Source organism: Manis javanica, chromosome 12 (assembly GCF_040802235.1).
Source record: "Manis javanica isolate MJ-LG chromosome 12, MJ_LKY, whole genome shotgun sequence".
In the NCBI taxonomy this organism is placed as follows: domain Eukaryota; kingdom Metazoa; phylum Chordata; class Mammalia; order Pholidota; family Manidae; genus Manis; species Manis javanica.
Window position 1 is genome coordinate 7,011,686 of NC_133167.1, and position 16,904 is coordinate 7,028,589.

A 16,904-nucleotide genomic window follows, 5' to 3' on the forward strand; every position below is an offset into this window, starting at 1 on the left:
GCACACTGACAAGACAATTCTCACGTAGAGGCTTGCAGAGCAAGGCATGGGCTTATTCTTCCCCAAAGGGAACAAATGCCCCTAATAAGTGTTACTCCTCCTGGGAAGGTGCCAAGTCCTCAGATGGGAAATGTCAAATGAAAGAAGTAGTCCAAGTCTCTTTCTAGAATCTCTCAGGTCTAGACTTTCAAAGGGCAGATGTTGGGGTGTGGGTTCCTGGGTGACACTCGGTGTGGAGACAGGTCAGGGCCTAGGTGGGCCTGGATCTGGAGGCAGGGGAAAACAAGTCACTTCTTGATCCTTTATGTTACTCTGCAGATCTTTCTTTTGCTAACCTTTAACCTCCAGTGAAGTCCTGTTTGAAAGTTACAGTCAAGTTTCAGTTGTGCTTGAGGTGCTAAGCAGAGGACTTGTGGGGACCATACTTGGACCAAAGTGGTAACAAGTTCTGTCAGCTCATAAAGTCAGCGAGCAGAGGAAGTGGTGATTAGTAAGGAGGAAGTGGATGTTCAAGGGGACACCATCTGTGTGGTCCCTCTGCCTTCCCCATCCGGGAATCCCTCCTCTACCGCTAACCTTTGGGAATCTGAGTTTCCTTTATCAAGAAGGTGGTCTCTTTTTTGATGGCTTTCAAGGCTTTCAAGCAGTTCCTGGCTTTCTGGTGGGGAGCCTGTGGATCAGCATGGATCATATTTCAAAGAGTCAGGAGCTCCCGGACGGTGTGAGGAAAGCTGGGGCAGAAACCTTAGGTCCCACGCAGGGAACATTCCGTCTTCTGGGTGGAAGACCATGATAGGGTAAACTCGCCGTGAGGCGGCAGGTAACTCACTCATCATTCAGGCATTCACAGGAAGCATAGCACCAGGTATATTCTGATTTATGCCTGTCATCTGGCCACTGATCTGAGAGAGAAGCGTAGGAGGTGGTATTTAAATTTTCCAAATGTACCGAAGTTTTCTTGAGTTAAACATATTTCTGTACTTCTTATTTAATTGTACTATGATCCAAGAACATGATCTGTATGACAATTGACTTCTGAAATATGCTTAATGGTTTAATACAAAGTCAATTTTTATAAAGTCTGTGTGCTGAAGAACAATGTGTAATCTTCATTTGTGGGTATCACATTCTAGATATGGTTATTAGAACTAGCTTAATTGCTAACTGTGTTGTTCAAATTTTATATAGTTTTACTGGATTTCTTGTTTGTTTGAACTATCATTTCCTGGGAAAGGCATTAAATTAACCTACTCTGATGATGAACTTACCAATTTCTCCTGTATTTCTTTCAACTGTTGTTTTATATATTTTGAAGCTATATTTTTGATAATGTATGTTTAGACAATATATTTTCCCAATGAATTAACGCTTCTAACTTACTGATTTTCTTTCCATTTAGTAATGTTTTTTATCTTAAAAGCTATTTATCAGACATTAATTTAAAATACCCTAGCTTTCTTTCACTTTGTACATCACTGGAATAGCTTTTTCTACGTTTCAAATTTTAATCTTTGTGTCTTCATGTTTTAAGTGTGGCTGTTACATAAACAGCATATAGCAAGGTTTATATAGTCTAACAGTCTTTGCTTTTTAACTATACAGTTAACTTTGATGTGCTTATTAATTTTTTTGGCACCTTAATATGTGCTTTTTATTTGTTCTGTTTCTCTTTCTTTTTTTCCCTGTCATGTCTTTTAGATTGAGGTGCTTTTGTTTTTCTTATTCTATTTGCCTCTCTCTACTAGTTTGGAAGTTATTTACAGTATTTCTATAATACTTAAAAGATATTTTGAAGTGTTTATGGAACATGAACAGTTAAATACAATAGGTATAGTATAAAATATAAAGTAATGCAGAAACTGAATAATAAAAAGCATATTTCTATTTCAAATTCTATTCCAAAGTTAAATCCTAACATGCCAATTTTTTTTCAAACAATTAATGGTTTTTGGAAGAAGACTTTGTCCTGACAATTAATAGCACTCTAATACAAGAAAAATAAAATGAGATCTAATAGCTGTGTTTGATATTTTGTGTCTACTTTTTAAGATTCCCATTTGGCAGGGCCAAAAGCAGAAGCAGGAACTTTTCTTATTCAAGTAAATCAATTATGTTTCTCACCATGACTTGCATGGTAGAGTTTGGTTGTCCTGCGTTTTCTTATGGGGAATGGAAAAGTCTTCTATGGTTACAGTTATAATAGATAATTCCCATGTTTTGGTTCAGTTAGTACTTGTGCCCACAGTATACATTCATACAGAAAGCCATCTTATACTTCCCCATATATCTGAACATTTGTGAAGCTAATCTTCATAGGCTTGAAATTTCACCTTCTCTAATGTGGTACTTAATGCTATAAATTGTCCTCCATGGGTTGTTTTAGCTGCCTCCTTGCATGTTTCATGACATTTATGTACAATTACATTTACCAGAACTTTATCTTTGGCAGATTTTTAAGGCTTTCATTGATGGTTAACTCCTCCAGAAAGAATGTACTTATGATTTTTCCCAGCTTCTGGAAACACTATCTGGTGGCACTTTAAATAAATACTTGGCTTGCAATTTTATAGACCATGAAGATAGCGTATTAACTTAGGTCTTGAGCAAACTGTCTGGGTCACTAGGTATCTGAAGACACTGTTAGGTTAGCTATTTTAGTGCATGCATCCTTCTTTGGTTATTTGCTTTTGTTTTACTCCTGGCTTCTAAGGACTTGCCATACTTTCTTGCCAGCTCAACCAGACATTTTAAAAATAAGCATCATTTTAAAGAGTTTTATTAAAGAAGGGTTTTTCAGGCTACCATTCTATAATATTACGACATGTAAGCCCTATACCAAATATTGTATATAATATTTTTGTGCTTTTTAAAAAATACTTGTGCATTTTTCTGAGCAGAGAGTCCATAACCACTGTAAAATGCTCAAAGGGATCTGTGACCCTAAAGAAATTAAAACCACTACCATACATTCTATTTCAGCCTTATGCAAACTAAAATAGCAGATTTTACCTGATGTTTTACAGATCTCCAGGTGAGAGAAAATTCTGTAGATAATCATTTAAAGTTGATTTTCATTTTCAAAATGTCACCAGATTTCTACATTTTGATATTTCCTTGGCATGGTCTCCATATACCAACCTAACCTCCAAATGTTCCCAAAGGAGGGAAATGAAAAACAAACTTATTTCAACTTTAATGTCTCAACACAGCATTAGTTAAGACCTATCTGCTACCAAAGGAATACTTAGATTTTTGTGATACCAACTTACTATTTCTCTAAACCGATGAATAGAGAAGCATCTTGCCACTGCAGATGTATTTGGTTGTTAACAAACCTTTTCTTAACTAGCAAGCCTTTTACCAAAATTATTAAAGGGGAAAAAAATCTGTTTTTTATCACAAACTGGCTTTGTTTATTTTGTTTCTGCTATCATGTTAGGTAAGGTTCATTCAGGCAGCCAATTTTATCAGAAAATTAGCACTCACTGGATTTGGAAACGGCAAGGATACAGACAGGAGGGAGATGGAGAAAAATGACACACTAAAACCATGAGACAAGTTGCTGTAGAATAAGAAGAGCAGTGCAGGCCGTGACCGAGACTGAAGCAAGCACACAGTGGGGAAGACTTTGCCTGAGCGAGGCCAATTCCCAGAGCTGGGCAACAAGACAGAATTCAGTGGTCTCGCACTACCACTGACACATGATGAGACAGACTGACTCACCTGTGATAAGGGAAAGGCAACAGACCTGTTTTAGAACAGCACATGAAATAGGTCTATATATCAGCATATAAGCCCATAGGCAACCCATAACAAGAGGGTAGAAGCACGGTGGAAATAAAAGAGGCAAGGCAAGAAACAGACAGAGTGAACACGGAAGCCAGGCTGCCTGGTTAGACTGACTAGATAAAACTGCTTTAAATACAGGGTACCATGCATGATACTCAGGATATAGAGATATCCAAGGAGACAAGGAAAAAGTGGGAAAAAAATGTAGAAGCAATGATGTTTATTGCTGCATTAGAGACATGAAGAAAATGTGCCAATCGCATAGGAACAATTCATTCTGTCAGAGTGAAAGGAAAGCTCTGCAGAGGTTTGTCTTACTCTTGAAGGGGATTTCATCTGACACAGATGCGGGTAGGGAGGCCAGGCACTCTAAGGAGAGGACAAAGGCAAGCAGAGGCTCAGAGGTAGTATGTGCAGAGTGCCATGGATATGCAGAGTGTGGAGTGCTCAGATGCCATTAGGGATTCTGTGTGAGTGTGTGTGTGCATGTGTGTGTCTGTCTGTCCGGAGGTGAGGAAGGTGGGAAAGGAGACTGGGAACTAGTCTGAAAGGGCTTGGACAAAGCTTCACTAAATAATGAAGCTTGGGACCATATCCATAGTTACAAGAAGATTTTCAAGCAGAAAAGTGACATGATCTGGTCCTCGTATGTACATGATAGAAAAGACAACTGGGTAGCAAGGTAGAGGGTGGCCAGGGAGGATGTAGGGAACAAAATTATGGAAAAGGCCATAACAACAGGGTGGAGAAAAGAGGAATTAAATGTCATTCCAGGATTCCTTAAAACAAAAACAAAAAACTCTGGTTGACTAGGTGACAAGTGATGTCTTTATAAAAGGAGGGGACAGAGAGAAAACAGGCCCAGAGGGGAAGCAATGACCCCACACCCTGTGCCCACCATGCTCTCCCTCCCAGCAAATCCCCAAATTTGGATCATTGCAACTTCTGCTCCCACACCTGAGGCTGAGCATTTTTGAAGAAAAGCATCCGGACTTGGTAGTACGCCACACTAGGCACACCTGAAGTGTGCTGGGAAATGCTCTGCGTGCTGTTTCCAGTCTTCCCCTGCCCTCACCCTCTCACTAGGCCCCTCCCCACCTGCCCTCGGCAGGAAGTTGGCTTCCTCCCCAGGTTAAAGCGGCTATTATCAGGGGTGAGCACTCAGCAGAGGCCCACGCCCTATGTCTTGTCTCTGTATCTCAAAAGAAGAGATGCTCACCTTCCACATCTTAGCCTCACTTTCTACTTATACTCTGAATTCATTGCCACCTTGTTCTTTAGGACCTTGCAAACAAATCAGTTCCTCTCATTCCTATATATTCAATTTCTCCTTTTCCAAAGGCTCTTATCTTTCAATATATAAACATGTTGAAATCACTTCCATCTTAAAAACAAAGAAAAAGCCTCCTCCGACCCTGCCTCCCTGTCTCCCATATCCGTCCCAGCCAAGCTTCCCATGGAAAGCAATCTCCATTCCTGGTTTCCACTCCCTCCTCCACCGCCTGCAGCCCAGCTTCCCCTCCCAGAAGCCAGTGGCACTAATTCCACCAAGGCCACCAGTGACATTCCAGCTGCCAAACCTGAAGACTTTTACACGTTCTCCTCTACCTGCTTCACGATCTTCACCATTCAGCCCGCTCTGCCTGCCTCCCTCCCTCTCTGCTTTGCCTCTGCTCTCTGGCCTCAGACTCTTGCTTATTCTGTCGGGCACTTTCCCAGGGGTCCGGCCTAGTCTTCCTCTCAGTCTGTGACTTCTCCTGGGCACCTCTCCAGCCCATGCACTGAGGACTCCCAAGTCTCCCATTTCCGGCCCAACTCCTTTTACTTGTCCCCTTGGTAATTTGTACCTGACTTTCTCTCAGGGACTACAGATTAAACCTGTGCTTAACTCATCACATGCTCTTTCCCCCAAAAACCAGCTCTCCTCAACATTTCCCATTGAATGGAATCATGTGCTACCCAGTGCCCAAGCCAGAAACTTGGATGACCTTTTAGATTCTTGCCTTATTTACAGTATCAAAAGTTTATTAACTCCTTTCTTCCTTCCTTCACTAACAAACATTGCCATGTGTAGGTAACACGCAGTGCTCGGGGCACTCAGGGTTCAGGGACGACATCATGACGTCCCTGATCTCACGGTGCTTGCTGCCCAGTGGGCCAGACCAAGACAAGCACCTGAAAGGAACTGAAGGAGGAGGAGAGGAAGACAAGATCGCAGCAGTGGGGGTGGTGAGGAAGGGTCTCCTCGAGATGACGTTGGAGCAGGACCTAAGAGTGGGGGGGACCTCGGAAGAGGGGGTAGGCGGGGCAGCCCGGCGCGTCCGAGGGCCGACAGGGAGGCCCCGCGGCTGGAGGAGAGCGAGCAGACACAGGCTGCGGGGAACATGGTTGGAGAGGCGGAGACAGCAGTAGGTCACAGTAAGGGCCCGGGCTTCTATCCTCAGTGGGACAGGAAATCTTGGAGGGAGAGGAGCAGGGGAATGACCAGATTGGGTCTACATTTTGTAAGGCCTGCCTTGGCTCCAATGTGGGAGGATAAAAGGGCAGGCGCCGAAGACCAATTAAGTCACCCAGTCCTGCCCCGATTTCCTTTCCTGGCTAATTCCTCCCCCAGTTCTGGCTCCACTGCCTCTGCCCCGGTTGGGGCACGTGTCACCTCTTACCACGACCATTTTAATGTGGCTGCTCTAACCCAGCGTCCTCACCGCTGCCAGTGATCTCTCCAACCGACAGTTTGGGTCCCGCCCCTGCCTGCTGAAAACTTCGCTTAGCTTTACACTCAAGATAAAACTCCCGCTCCTTAACAGGGCCTGCGAGACCCTCTCCTGACCGACTTCACAAGCTCCTCCTGCCCCACCAGGTTTCAGCCACACAGACTTCTGCTTCCTTCTGGCACCAAAGTCACTGTACCTCAGGCCTCCACACACTCTATTCTTTTGGTCCAAAATGTACTCTCTTCCCACCCTTTGTCTGACTCACTCCACTGATTCTTCAAGTTTGGGTTAAAATGTTTCTGTCCCCACCCTGCTCCCACATCTAAATTATGGGCCATTCCCACATTTACTTGTTTAATGTTACTGTTATAACCTGGGGAGGATACAGAGCTTGGCAAGTGTTTTCCTCTATAATATATCTAGCACAGAGCACAGAGCTTGGCCCTGAAGCACATATCTTTTTTTTTATTAAGGTATCATTGATATACACTCTTATGAAGGTTTCACAAGAAAAACAATGTGGCTATTACATTCACCCTTATTATCAAGTCCCCCCCATACCCCAGTGCAGTCACTGCCATCAGTGTAGTAAGATGCCACAGAGCCCCTATTTGTCTTCTCTGAGCTACACTGTCTTCCCCATGAGCCCAAACACACCATGTGCACCAAGCACCTAAAGCACATTTCTTGAGTGGATGCTGTTGCTCTCCAAGTCAGAATGCTGTTTTCTCCCTAAAATCTAAACTTTCTCTCAGGGCGAGAAAGAATTCCTGATCTCATCCAACTTTATCTACAACTATCACCCAACTTGAACCTCAGGCTCTAGGTATTCTCAGCTTTGTGTGATTCCCTCCAGAATACCAAGCTTCTGTCACCCTGTGGGACTTGGCCCACACCCTCCCCACTGCCCTCCCCTCCTGAGCGCCCGCAAACACCAGCAACCATTTGCTGATACTGCTCCGAGTCTTGCATCTGAGGCACCGAATGCAGGGCAGCTAGAACGAAACAAGGTTAGCCAGCCAACAGTACTTAGCGGGTGATGAGCGGTGAGGAAGAGGTCAAGCAGGGAGGTGGAGAGGAGGTGGGGGGGCGGTGGAATCAGAGGCGGAAAGGCCAGGGAAGGCGACCAGTCAGATTTCCCATGCAGCTCTCCGGGGAAAGGGCTCTGGAGGCAAAGGAAATACAAGCGTACAGGCTGAAGAACATGGCATGAAGGGGGTCAGCGCAGAAGGCCTGCAGACCCCCATGAAGAGGCAGGGAGAGAAGAGTTAGCGAAGACAGCTGGAGGAAAGCAGTCTGAAAAGCAGAACCACGGGCGAGCAGGGCCCCCTGAGTCCAAGGAAGAGCGAGTTTCAAGGGGAAAAGCAGACCAGAAGCCAAATGCTACACAGATGTTTGGTGAACTGAGGTCAGGGCAACCCGTGTCCATGAACTTCTGGAAGCAACGCTGCACAGGGACTAGGACCAAACGGGCAGAGGGAGCGGCAGCAAGCACAGACTGCTCTTTCAGGGCGTCTTCGTGGACCAGGGGAGGTGCAAGCCCCTGAGGAGCAGCAGGGCAGGGAAAGGTTTCACAGGACAGCGGCGACACCCGTATGGTGAGGAGGAAGCCAGGCCAGAGGGGAATGAGAAGGGGCAGAGGTGGGAGGCTGGCGGGGTGATCTGCCCAGAGGTGAGCGCAGAGCCCAGGGCGAGTCTAGCCTGGGGGCGGGGATCAGCTTGAGCCTCTCCCACCCGCCAAGCTCCACGACTGACTCTCGCGTGCCCTCTTCCTTCCCGGGAGCAGATGCAGACTTCAGCTCAGCTCTTTGCTCTTTAAAACTACTACTACCCACTCTGTTCCTCAGGTTCTGTGGTCCAAACCTGGAACCCGGGGGCACAGTCTCCAGCTCCTACTTCTGCACTGCCTACAAAGCCCATGAGTCACGACAAGAAACTCTCAGCAGGGGACAAATAAAACCACATGGGGAAGTTACAGAGTTTCGGAATTCTATGAAATTCATACAGATTTTGGTCCTAGTATCTTGTTCCCATTCCCTGGGACACAGCTCCCAGCCCATCCTCCTCGGGGAAGGGAATGCCATGCAACCAGGAAGACAACAGGGCAGCCCAGGCAGGAGAGCGGTGCCCCCTACAGCAGAAAAGGCAGCTAGCATTCCCGAGGCCCCTCACGCTGGACGATACCCATTTATCTGAGCATTTTCTTATTTCCAGATAGTAGGACAAATCCTTCTTTTCTTGAGTCAGGTGGCTGGCTCTGTAGGGAAGGAAAATAAAAGCAGGTGGCTGGACAGAGGGGTGTGCTCTTTGGGTGGGAGTTTTGTGGTTCAGAGATGAAAGCAGCAGGGAAGAGAGACAAACAAGAGGGGTGTCAGTCCCTATGGGCATCCAGCCCAAGCATCCCACCAAGACTTCTGCTATGCTGTGGTTAAGACTAAGGTAAACTCTTCACAGAGCTCTGAGGATGAATGGATTTGTTTGTTTATTTTTATTCATTCATCCATTCACTCATTTTTCCCCAGTGGCTTTTAGTATATTCACAAAGTTGTGCAACTACCTAATTCCAGAATATTTTCATCTCTTCAGAAAGAAACCCCAAACCCATTAGCAGTCATTTTCTATTCCCCCTGTTTTCCTAGCCCAAATTCTTTCATTTCTCAGGCCTGGTCAGGATAATCCTGCCGGGTATAATGGCAGAGCTCTCATCAGAGAATAAAACATTGTAAAAACAAGATGCTTCTGAAGCAGATAACATTGATCTCTTGTAGGATCTGTTGTAAGTCTGAATAAAGGTCACTTGTCTGGCTGACAGTTTCCTGTCTCAGATACTAAAGCAAAGCAACAAGGCATGTTTAACTGAACTGAATGGATGACTATTACTCTGGCCTCAGGTCTGCACGTTAAGGCAAAAGTGGCCGGGAGAGTCCCATGCCGTGCCCCGACAGCCAGGGAGAGGTCCACAGGCTGCCATGTGCCTTAGACCTCATGATGGTAGAAATGATTCCATGACATGGGAAATGGGCTCAAACTTCAAACTATGGTACATGGAGAATTATAGGAAGCTTAGCTGAGAGGCTGTGACTCAGAAATACATGTTAGCTGTTATCTAGTATATGACAGGTCATCACTTGAGAGATAAGACTTGTTCTGTGGGGTCCCAAGAGGCACAAATGGGACCAGTGGGTGGGAAATTACAGGAAGACAGCCATAGATCAATCAGATCATTACAAGGAAGGATTTCCTAGTAGTCACACAATCTAAAGGTCGAATGGGCTGCCTATAAGGTAGAGTTAAAATGCAATCTGGATATGCAACAAATGGATGCAGTAGAAGTAATTTGAAAAACAGGGTGCTGTGACAACTGTGGCATTCCCACACGAGTGGCAAGGTCAACTGGGAGGTGTGTTGTAAGTGATCTGTTACATTAATAAAGCACTGGAGTGTGTGTTTTACTGTCTTTAGATTCTGGGCTATCATTATAACACTGCTCTTATTCACTTGCATTATTAAATATTTTCTTGAGCAAAAGTGAAAGAAACCAGTTAAAGTTAGTGGGTTAAGTAATGCTCATGGGAATGTTCCACTCAAGTCTGTTTACAGGCTATAGGAGGCAGAGAATTACCAGGCTGGATGACTAGTAGACCCCCTTCCAAGGATGAGAGTCCTTGAGGCAGGGGGCACCCCCTCCTTAGCCTTCCAACCTAATCATGACCTACTAGAGAACAGGTGTGGTGGGTTTCTGTAGAATGTACCTGAAGACTGTAATGTCTAACTCCCATACCTATGGGAGATACTGGTAACAAGTCCTGGAGGTACATCTAAACTTGGAAGGGAGACTGAAGACTAAATAAGTTTCTTTGTCGGCATGTTTTATTTTCACAGAAGAGTCATTCAGATAATTTCAATGGGACCAAAGGAACGTTCAACTTTCATATTTTCTTTAAATAAAAAGGTTATAGATTATGTAAATATATCCAGAAAACATTATTTGCTTTTTAAAACATTAAACATTTTTTCCTCTAAGCAAGAACTGACATGAACTGGTAACTAAGAGAACCTGAACTTAGCCAACCTCACCCTAACCCAAACTGGAATCAACTTTCACTTTTCATCCCTCCGGATAAATGGCCTTGGAAGAAACTGCTGTCACAAAGGCCAACTACAGAAGTGCCACCATAAAAACGCTTAACTCACCAACTCAGGCCTTTCAGATCCTTCCCTGACTCCTTTTCTATGTCCTTTTTCTGCGGCTCTGCCAAATGACCAGATGTTAATTACTCCTCTGGGAATGCAAGAATAACCAAGCAGATAGAAGGCATCTGATCACCTGGTGCAGTGTGCTACTGGGCAGCCTGTGATTTCTGGCACCCGTAACTTTTTTTATTACAAATTTTTTTCAATAAAACTTATTACCACATTATAAAAATTTGCAAACTAGAGAAAAGAGAAAAATAACTTTATGATCCTATCATCTGAATAAAATCGTTTTTTGCATTTTGGTACACTGTCTACTTTTCTTAGTGCTCTCCCAGTACATAGTTACACAGACTGCATGTATTTAGCTTATTTGCACCCTGCCTCCTCTGGGAATGATTTGCAGCAGCTTATGTCAATGCATATCATCAGACAGATAATCCCACGTAGACACAGCTTTTCTCTCAACCAGCTTATCCTCTTGCGTTCTGGACTCTAACTTGTGGATTTCATCTCCTCATCATCCACGCTGAAACTTTTGCCCTGTCTTGGGCTCTTTTCCCCTCAACTCCAACATTAGATGCCTTTGCGTCTTCTGTTATTACCCCTCCCTCACATCTGTCCTTCCTACCCCCAACAATACAGCCACCACTGCCAGGCCAGCTTCTTATTACCTATATCCCTAAACAATTACAATGTTTCTCTGCCTTTTCCTTCATCTTGTACTGCTAAATTAGTTTCCTGATTTTGAGGGCTTTTCCTGAACAAGAGATAGAAAACAATTGGTTTCCAGTTATCTGACAACATCCTTTGGTCGGAAATGTACAAACATGTACAATTTGTTCCCAATCTACTTTTCCTGCCCTATCTTTTAACACTTCTCTACATGAAACCTCTGCTGGTAACCTGGCACCCTAGGCATGAAACACAGTGTACAGAGTGAGTGGGGTAGGATATGGGTTTGCTCCCTGGGGTCTCTGCAAGGGGAACATCATCCCGGCCAGCCGAGATGCAGTAATATTACTCGACCTATCCTTCTGCAACTGACAACTATGAACATGGACAAAATAAACTGAGGCAAGTGTTTTCAAGCATCAGACTACAAACACAGCAGAGCTGTGAACCTGGAGAGAAGGAAAATGCAGGGAGGAAGCTCACATGGAGAGCAATGCGCCCAAGCCTTTGCACTCGGCAGACACTGCTTGGAATACAGGAAACCAAGCCACTATTTGCTTTTTCAAGTAGGCTGCTCAAAGTTTTACTTGAAAAATATATAATTCCTTAAAATTTCCATGGGGACTTCTCTCTCTTTTTGCTTTACCTTCTTTTCAATTTTCTTTTGTTGAAAATAGTGAGCAATCTTGCCTACAGTTTCAAGGAAGACTCCCACAACGAGACCATAAAAGTATTTTCAGGCAATAATGTTTTCTGTTTCTCAGCCTTTCACCTACTAAGCTTCACTGCCTACTACAGTAGAGAAGAGATTACACCGTGAGCCTACAGAATTTTGCATCAATGACATATGCGAACACCTATGCAATGTTTTAAAAGACTGGGCCACTGGGCCATCGGGCCATCAACTCTTTGCAGCAGATTGAAATGACAAGGGTGGATACCCATCATGGGCAAGCCCTCAAAGCCCATGTTAGTGCCAAAGCTGTATGTGAGAAAGACTAAAGCCAAAGCAACCACTCAGACAGCACCCTAGAGAGGGAAAAGGAGGAGCTGAAGACTGTAAGCAGCACATCTGAGGGGCATCAGAGAGAGGACTGCTCAGGTTGGCTCTGCTCACCCCCACACACTTTCCCCTCTTCCCTGCTGGAGTATTCAAAGACCACTGGCCTCAAATCCCACTTTCTCCTGCTTAGCTCCAGGCCCAAAGAACGTTTACAGAGTCCTGAACAGCTGCCGGGTCAGTGAAGGCCTGCTGGGGGCAGTGGCTTCTCCAGCTCAGGCCTCGAGGGGCAGTGCTCCGGCACGGTGCTCCTGCCACCCGAGCTGAGCACGCCTTTGGGTCACCTCACTCTGCTGTGAGGTTTGGGTAAAGAACTTCTTGTGAGCAGAACTCAGGGGCTTTATTCTGTATCATGACACCCAAACTGGAACTCCTGGGAGGGCCAAGGCCTGGAATTAATTCTGTCCTTACTGCTGCCTCTTCTGAGGCCTGAGAGGGGTCCCAGGGAGAGGCATTTCTTATTCTTACCTTCACCAAATCACCACAGGAACACAATCTTTAGGTCACATATTTGTACAGGGGGCCCAGGGGCCTACGACAAATCCAGGAACAAAGCAAACCCAACCCTGCATATTACACTGCCTGGGGAGGACATGGCAGCCCGCTGACTGCACAGGTCTGCAGACCACCTGCTACCCAGAATGGCACAGAAAGCTCCACCCTACCATCAGCGAGTGGCTTGCAGGAGAGGGCGTCATCAAGGTCACGGGCAGTTGATGGGTCAATGGTGAAGACACAGTCTTTCCTAGGAAAAATTGAAGATATAGTTAGCAATGCCCCAAGTAACAGAAACTATACCTCACAGACTACAGCTTGAACAACAGTTATTTTGCAAACATGCAAATGGTAGGCAAAGTGAAGAGTCACTTCTACAATGTTTCTGACAAGAGGATCTTCAGTAAAATATGAGATGGGGGAGAGACAAATGGGGGAAGAAAACAAGGCTCAAGACTGTCATTGAGTGCCTTTCTCTTCCTCTACATTTCCCTGATCCTCAGCTAGAGTAGGTGTACACAGGTGGAAGTGAGACAACGTCCACGAAACAGGCTCCCCAGAAGACTACCTGACAGGAGGGCAAGCCCCTCCGGCAAAGTACTCTCCGGTCATCAGTGCCTACCTGCACTTCCCTGTCTTTCCAGGGCCGAGAGGAACCTGTCCTTCAAGGACCTATATGAGGATGACTTACTGTTCTTGCTCCTATCTTGCAAAAGTGGGCTATGCCAAGAACAAATCACCTGACTTGTGACATGGGGGACAGGACCCAAGAGTAAGTTTTGCAAAAAACTAGAGGCCATACAGAAGCCATAATACAATTCTACTTGGGAATAGCCCTAATCAGTATGTTTCTATAGAATAATAGTCCACTTCCTCCAAGCTCATGTAATCAAGTGTATCCTGTGCCGTGTGTCTTCACACAGTATCCCTGTGCACGCTCTGAATTTGTGAAGCCCAGGACATTCCCATCTTGCTTTAGAGTGTCCCAAGTAACATGCCCTACCCAGACCGCCCATTCCTACCCCGTATCTACTGGTGAACTGCAGTCTGTCCTCTGTTCTCCACACCTACTGCCCTTCCCTCCCCAGGCCTGGAGGTTGGGGTGTCCTGTAAGAACCCCTTGCTCCCCACATGGCCCTTGAGTCAGTGCTCCCTGCCTCTACTGGATTCTTCCCAAGTTCTTCCTCTATTTCTGACAGGACCAGCAGGGCTGCTGCTGCCATTCCCCAGTCTCCTGACTCGTTGGCACTGATGATGGCAGACAGGCCGACACTCAACAATTAGACTGACTTTGTTCACAAAGACTTCCTCCTTGGGTCACTCCTCTGCTCATAACCTCCCCAAAGCCACAGAGGCTGCTCTGGGCACTGGTAGGCAAAGCTCTCAGGGCCTTCCTTCCTCTTTTCCCTTACTGCTCATCTCCTTTCCTCCTAATAACCCAGACAGCCCTCTCTGATCCCTCACACTCATCACCTCACCAAACAGCACCTTGATTCTAAGATAGTATTGATTCCAAGATGCACTATCAATTCAACAATAATTTTTTTGGGAAATAACTCCCAACACATTAAATACACACATCGATTTTAACATACTTCAGTATTTCAGTATTTCAGACATATCCAAATGTTAAACAAAACCTCTTAATTGATAAGTAGATAGACAGACAACCAAACTATGGTATGTTTATACAATGGAATACTATCTCAACAACAAAAAGAAACAAATTATTCATACACACAACTTGGAAAAATCTCAAAGGTATTAAGTTAAGGAAGTGACTCTCATAAGCTTTTATAACTTATGATTCCATTTATATGACATTCTCAAAAAGACAAAATTATATGTCAGAGAGCAGATCGGTAGTGGCCAGAGGCTGGGGCAGGTGTGACTACTACAAAGGGGTGCTTGTTCTGGGGAAACAGAACTTTCCTGTATCTTGATTGTGGTGGTGGTTAGTTGAATCTATATATCTTAAACTTCATAGAACTACACAACAAATAAAAGGCAATTTTATTGTTTATTAATTTCGAAATTAAATATTTTAAATGTGGTTTTTGAATTAAGGAAAGTACAAAAATACGTTAATTGTTAATAGAGTTGATCCATGGGTGCAGGAATTATGGATTAACTTTTTTATACTTGTCCATATTTTTCAAATTGTTCACTACAATTATGTATTTCTTTTATAAATGGAAAAAAATGAGTGCTGTAAAGAATCTCCCACCATCGAAAAATAAGTATCCATCACAAACACAATACAGCTTCTAAGTGTGTTTAGTCATCTTATAGACTCATATTGTGTAATAGTCAATAGCTTTAAAAATTACTAATCTGGTGATACTACGAACTCACAGGTACACTACCAGAAGAGGGTGGGGAAAGGTAGGTGCCACTCTGGTGGAAGGAACAAGAACATTTAGAGCACAGCCCCAGGAAGAGTGGTTTATCAGGGGATCTGCTCTTCTCACTAATTACTTCAAGAAGAGGCACACACAATGTGGGGAACTAAATGTTGAGGTCTCAGGATATAAAGAAATGATTTCTGTGCCATTATATGAGGTCATATTATGCCAGAGTGCCAAAGGAAAAGAGAAACACTCATGTCCCCTGGAAAGCAACCATCCCGGAAGACTGTCCCAGTGCTACGAACAGAGGCTGTCACTGACAAGTGTTCACTGAATGAATGCATGCATGCTGACAGGAAGAGACAGCGAGGTGAAATTAATCCTGACACCACAGTAATGGACTCCAAATTGGTGAGGATCTTGACCTTGATTCACAAGGTAAGGAAGGGATTGTTTGCTTCCTGTCCCTTTCTGTATCCCCCATAAAAGCTAGCAAAATGCTTTATAACTACAGAGTACTCAATAAACACTTCTTGAACTGACACTGAAACGTCAGCCTTGGTGGTAGGAACATTTTGGTCCTTTTTCATCACACTGACATCATAAGCTGAAAGGATATCCCTCTAGTCAAAAATCAAACAGAACACTCTGTTAGCTCAGTGACTGACACAATTTACTGGTTTACTTGGATAATTGACTAGGAAGTTATATTTTCTTAAATTAAACAGCTCTGGGTATTCTGACTTTTATTTCTATGAATGAGTGATAATGTTTTCCAGCCTCAAACTGATATAGCCTTATGTGACAGAGTAAGACTCTATGCTTCAGTTATTAGTTTGTTAATGTCTTTGAGAGGACCTACAAATTGTTTCTGAGAAAAATCTTAGACTAGCCTATAAGTGTTCATATGAATTCTCTAGTACTTTTTTTTTTACAATCTTAAACCAAAAACATAAAAGTCTAAATTAAAACAACTGTGATTAAATCAGTTTGGGACACACTGAGCCAATTTCTAAATTGTAAGACTCCTCAGAGCCTTGAATATGCTGGTATCATAAAGTTCTTGCTAGACCCATTTGACCTTGGCAATTTTTTGTGACAGAGCATCTCCAGACACAAGGTTCCTCAGGAAAGTGCCCTTTGAGAAGTGATGAGCTGCAATGAAACACCCTGCCCAGGCCTCCAGCGGAGTCCTTGACCTGGATACGGTCTTGCCACCAAGCCTATCCCAAGGGTCACTGCAGAAGCCAACAAAATGGCTATGCTATTGTAGGGAAGCTGAGGGCCTTGCCCATTTTATCACTCAGTGTCCCCTTTATAAGCACTTATGGGAGAAGTTCATGACATTCAAAGACTCACTCTTCTTCTCTGGAGCTGATGGTTTGTTTGAATCTGACAGACATATGAACCTTATCCTTTCACATTTCTCTCTTTGCTTTGACTACTAGGAAACTCAGAAAAACACCGATTTGCTTCAAGAGGATCTTATTTACAGTTGGAACTTTGTGAACTAACCTTTATCCTGGCTGTGCCTAATTTTCCTACTCACATACTCCTTTTGCCCATATCCTAATTTTTAAAAAATTCACTACATTTTATGTGTATGTGCAAGCTGCCTTAAATCACTAT

The 16,904-nt window shown here is 44.1% G+C and overlaps 1 protein-coding gene across 5 annotated transcripts in view; it reads right to left on the bottom strand.

Moving 5' to 3' along the window:
- The window catches only part of DIS3L2 (DIS3 like 3'-5' exoribonuclease 2), a 369,779-nt gene that overhangs the window by 137,842 nt on the left and 215,033 nt on the right, over nt 1–16,904 (bottom strand). For all 5 annotated transcript variants that reach the window (XR_012123461.1, XR_012123462.1, XM_073217986.1 and 2 more), the window contains one exon: nt 13,098–13,177. Coding sequence is in view for 3 of the 5 variants with exons in the window: in XM_073217986.1 (XP_073074087.1) it covers nt 13,098–13,177 (80 nt within the window). In the remaining 2 variants the exon portion in view is untranslated. The remainder of the gene's footprint in view (nt 1–13,097; nt 13,178–16,904) is intronic.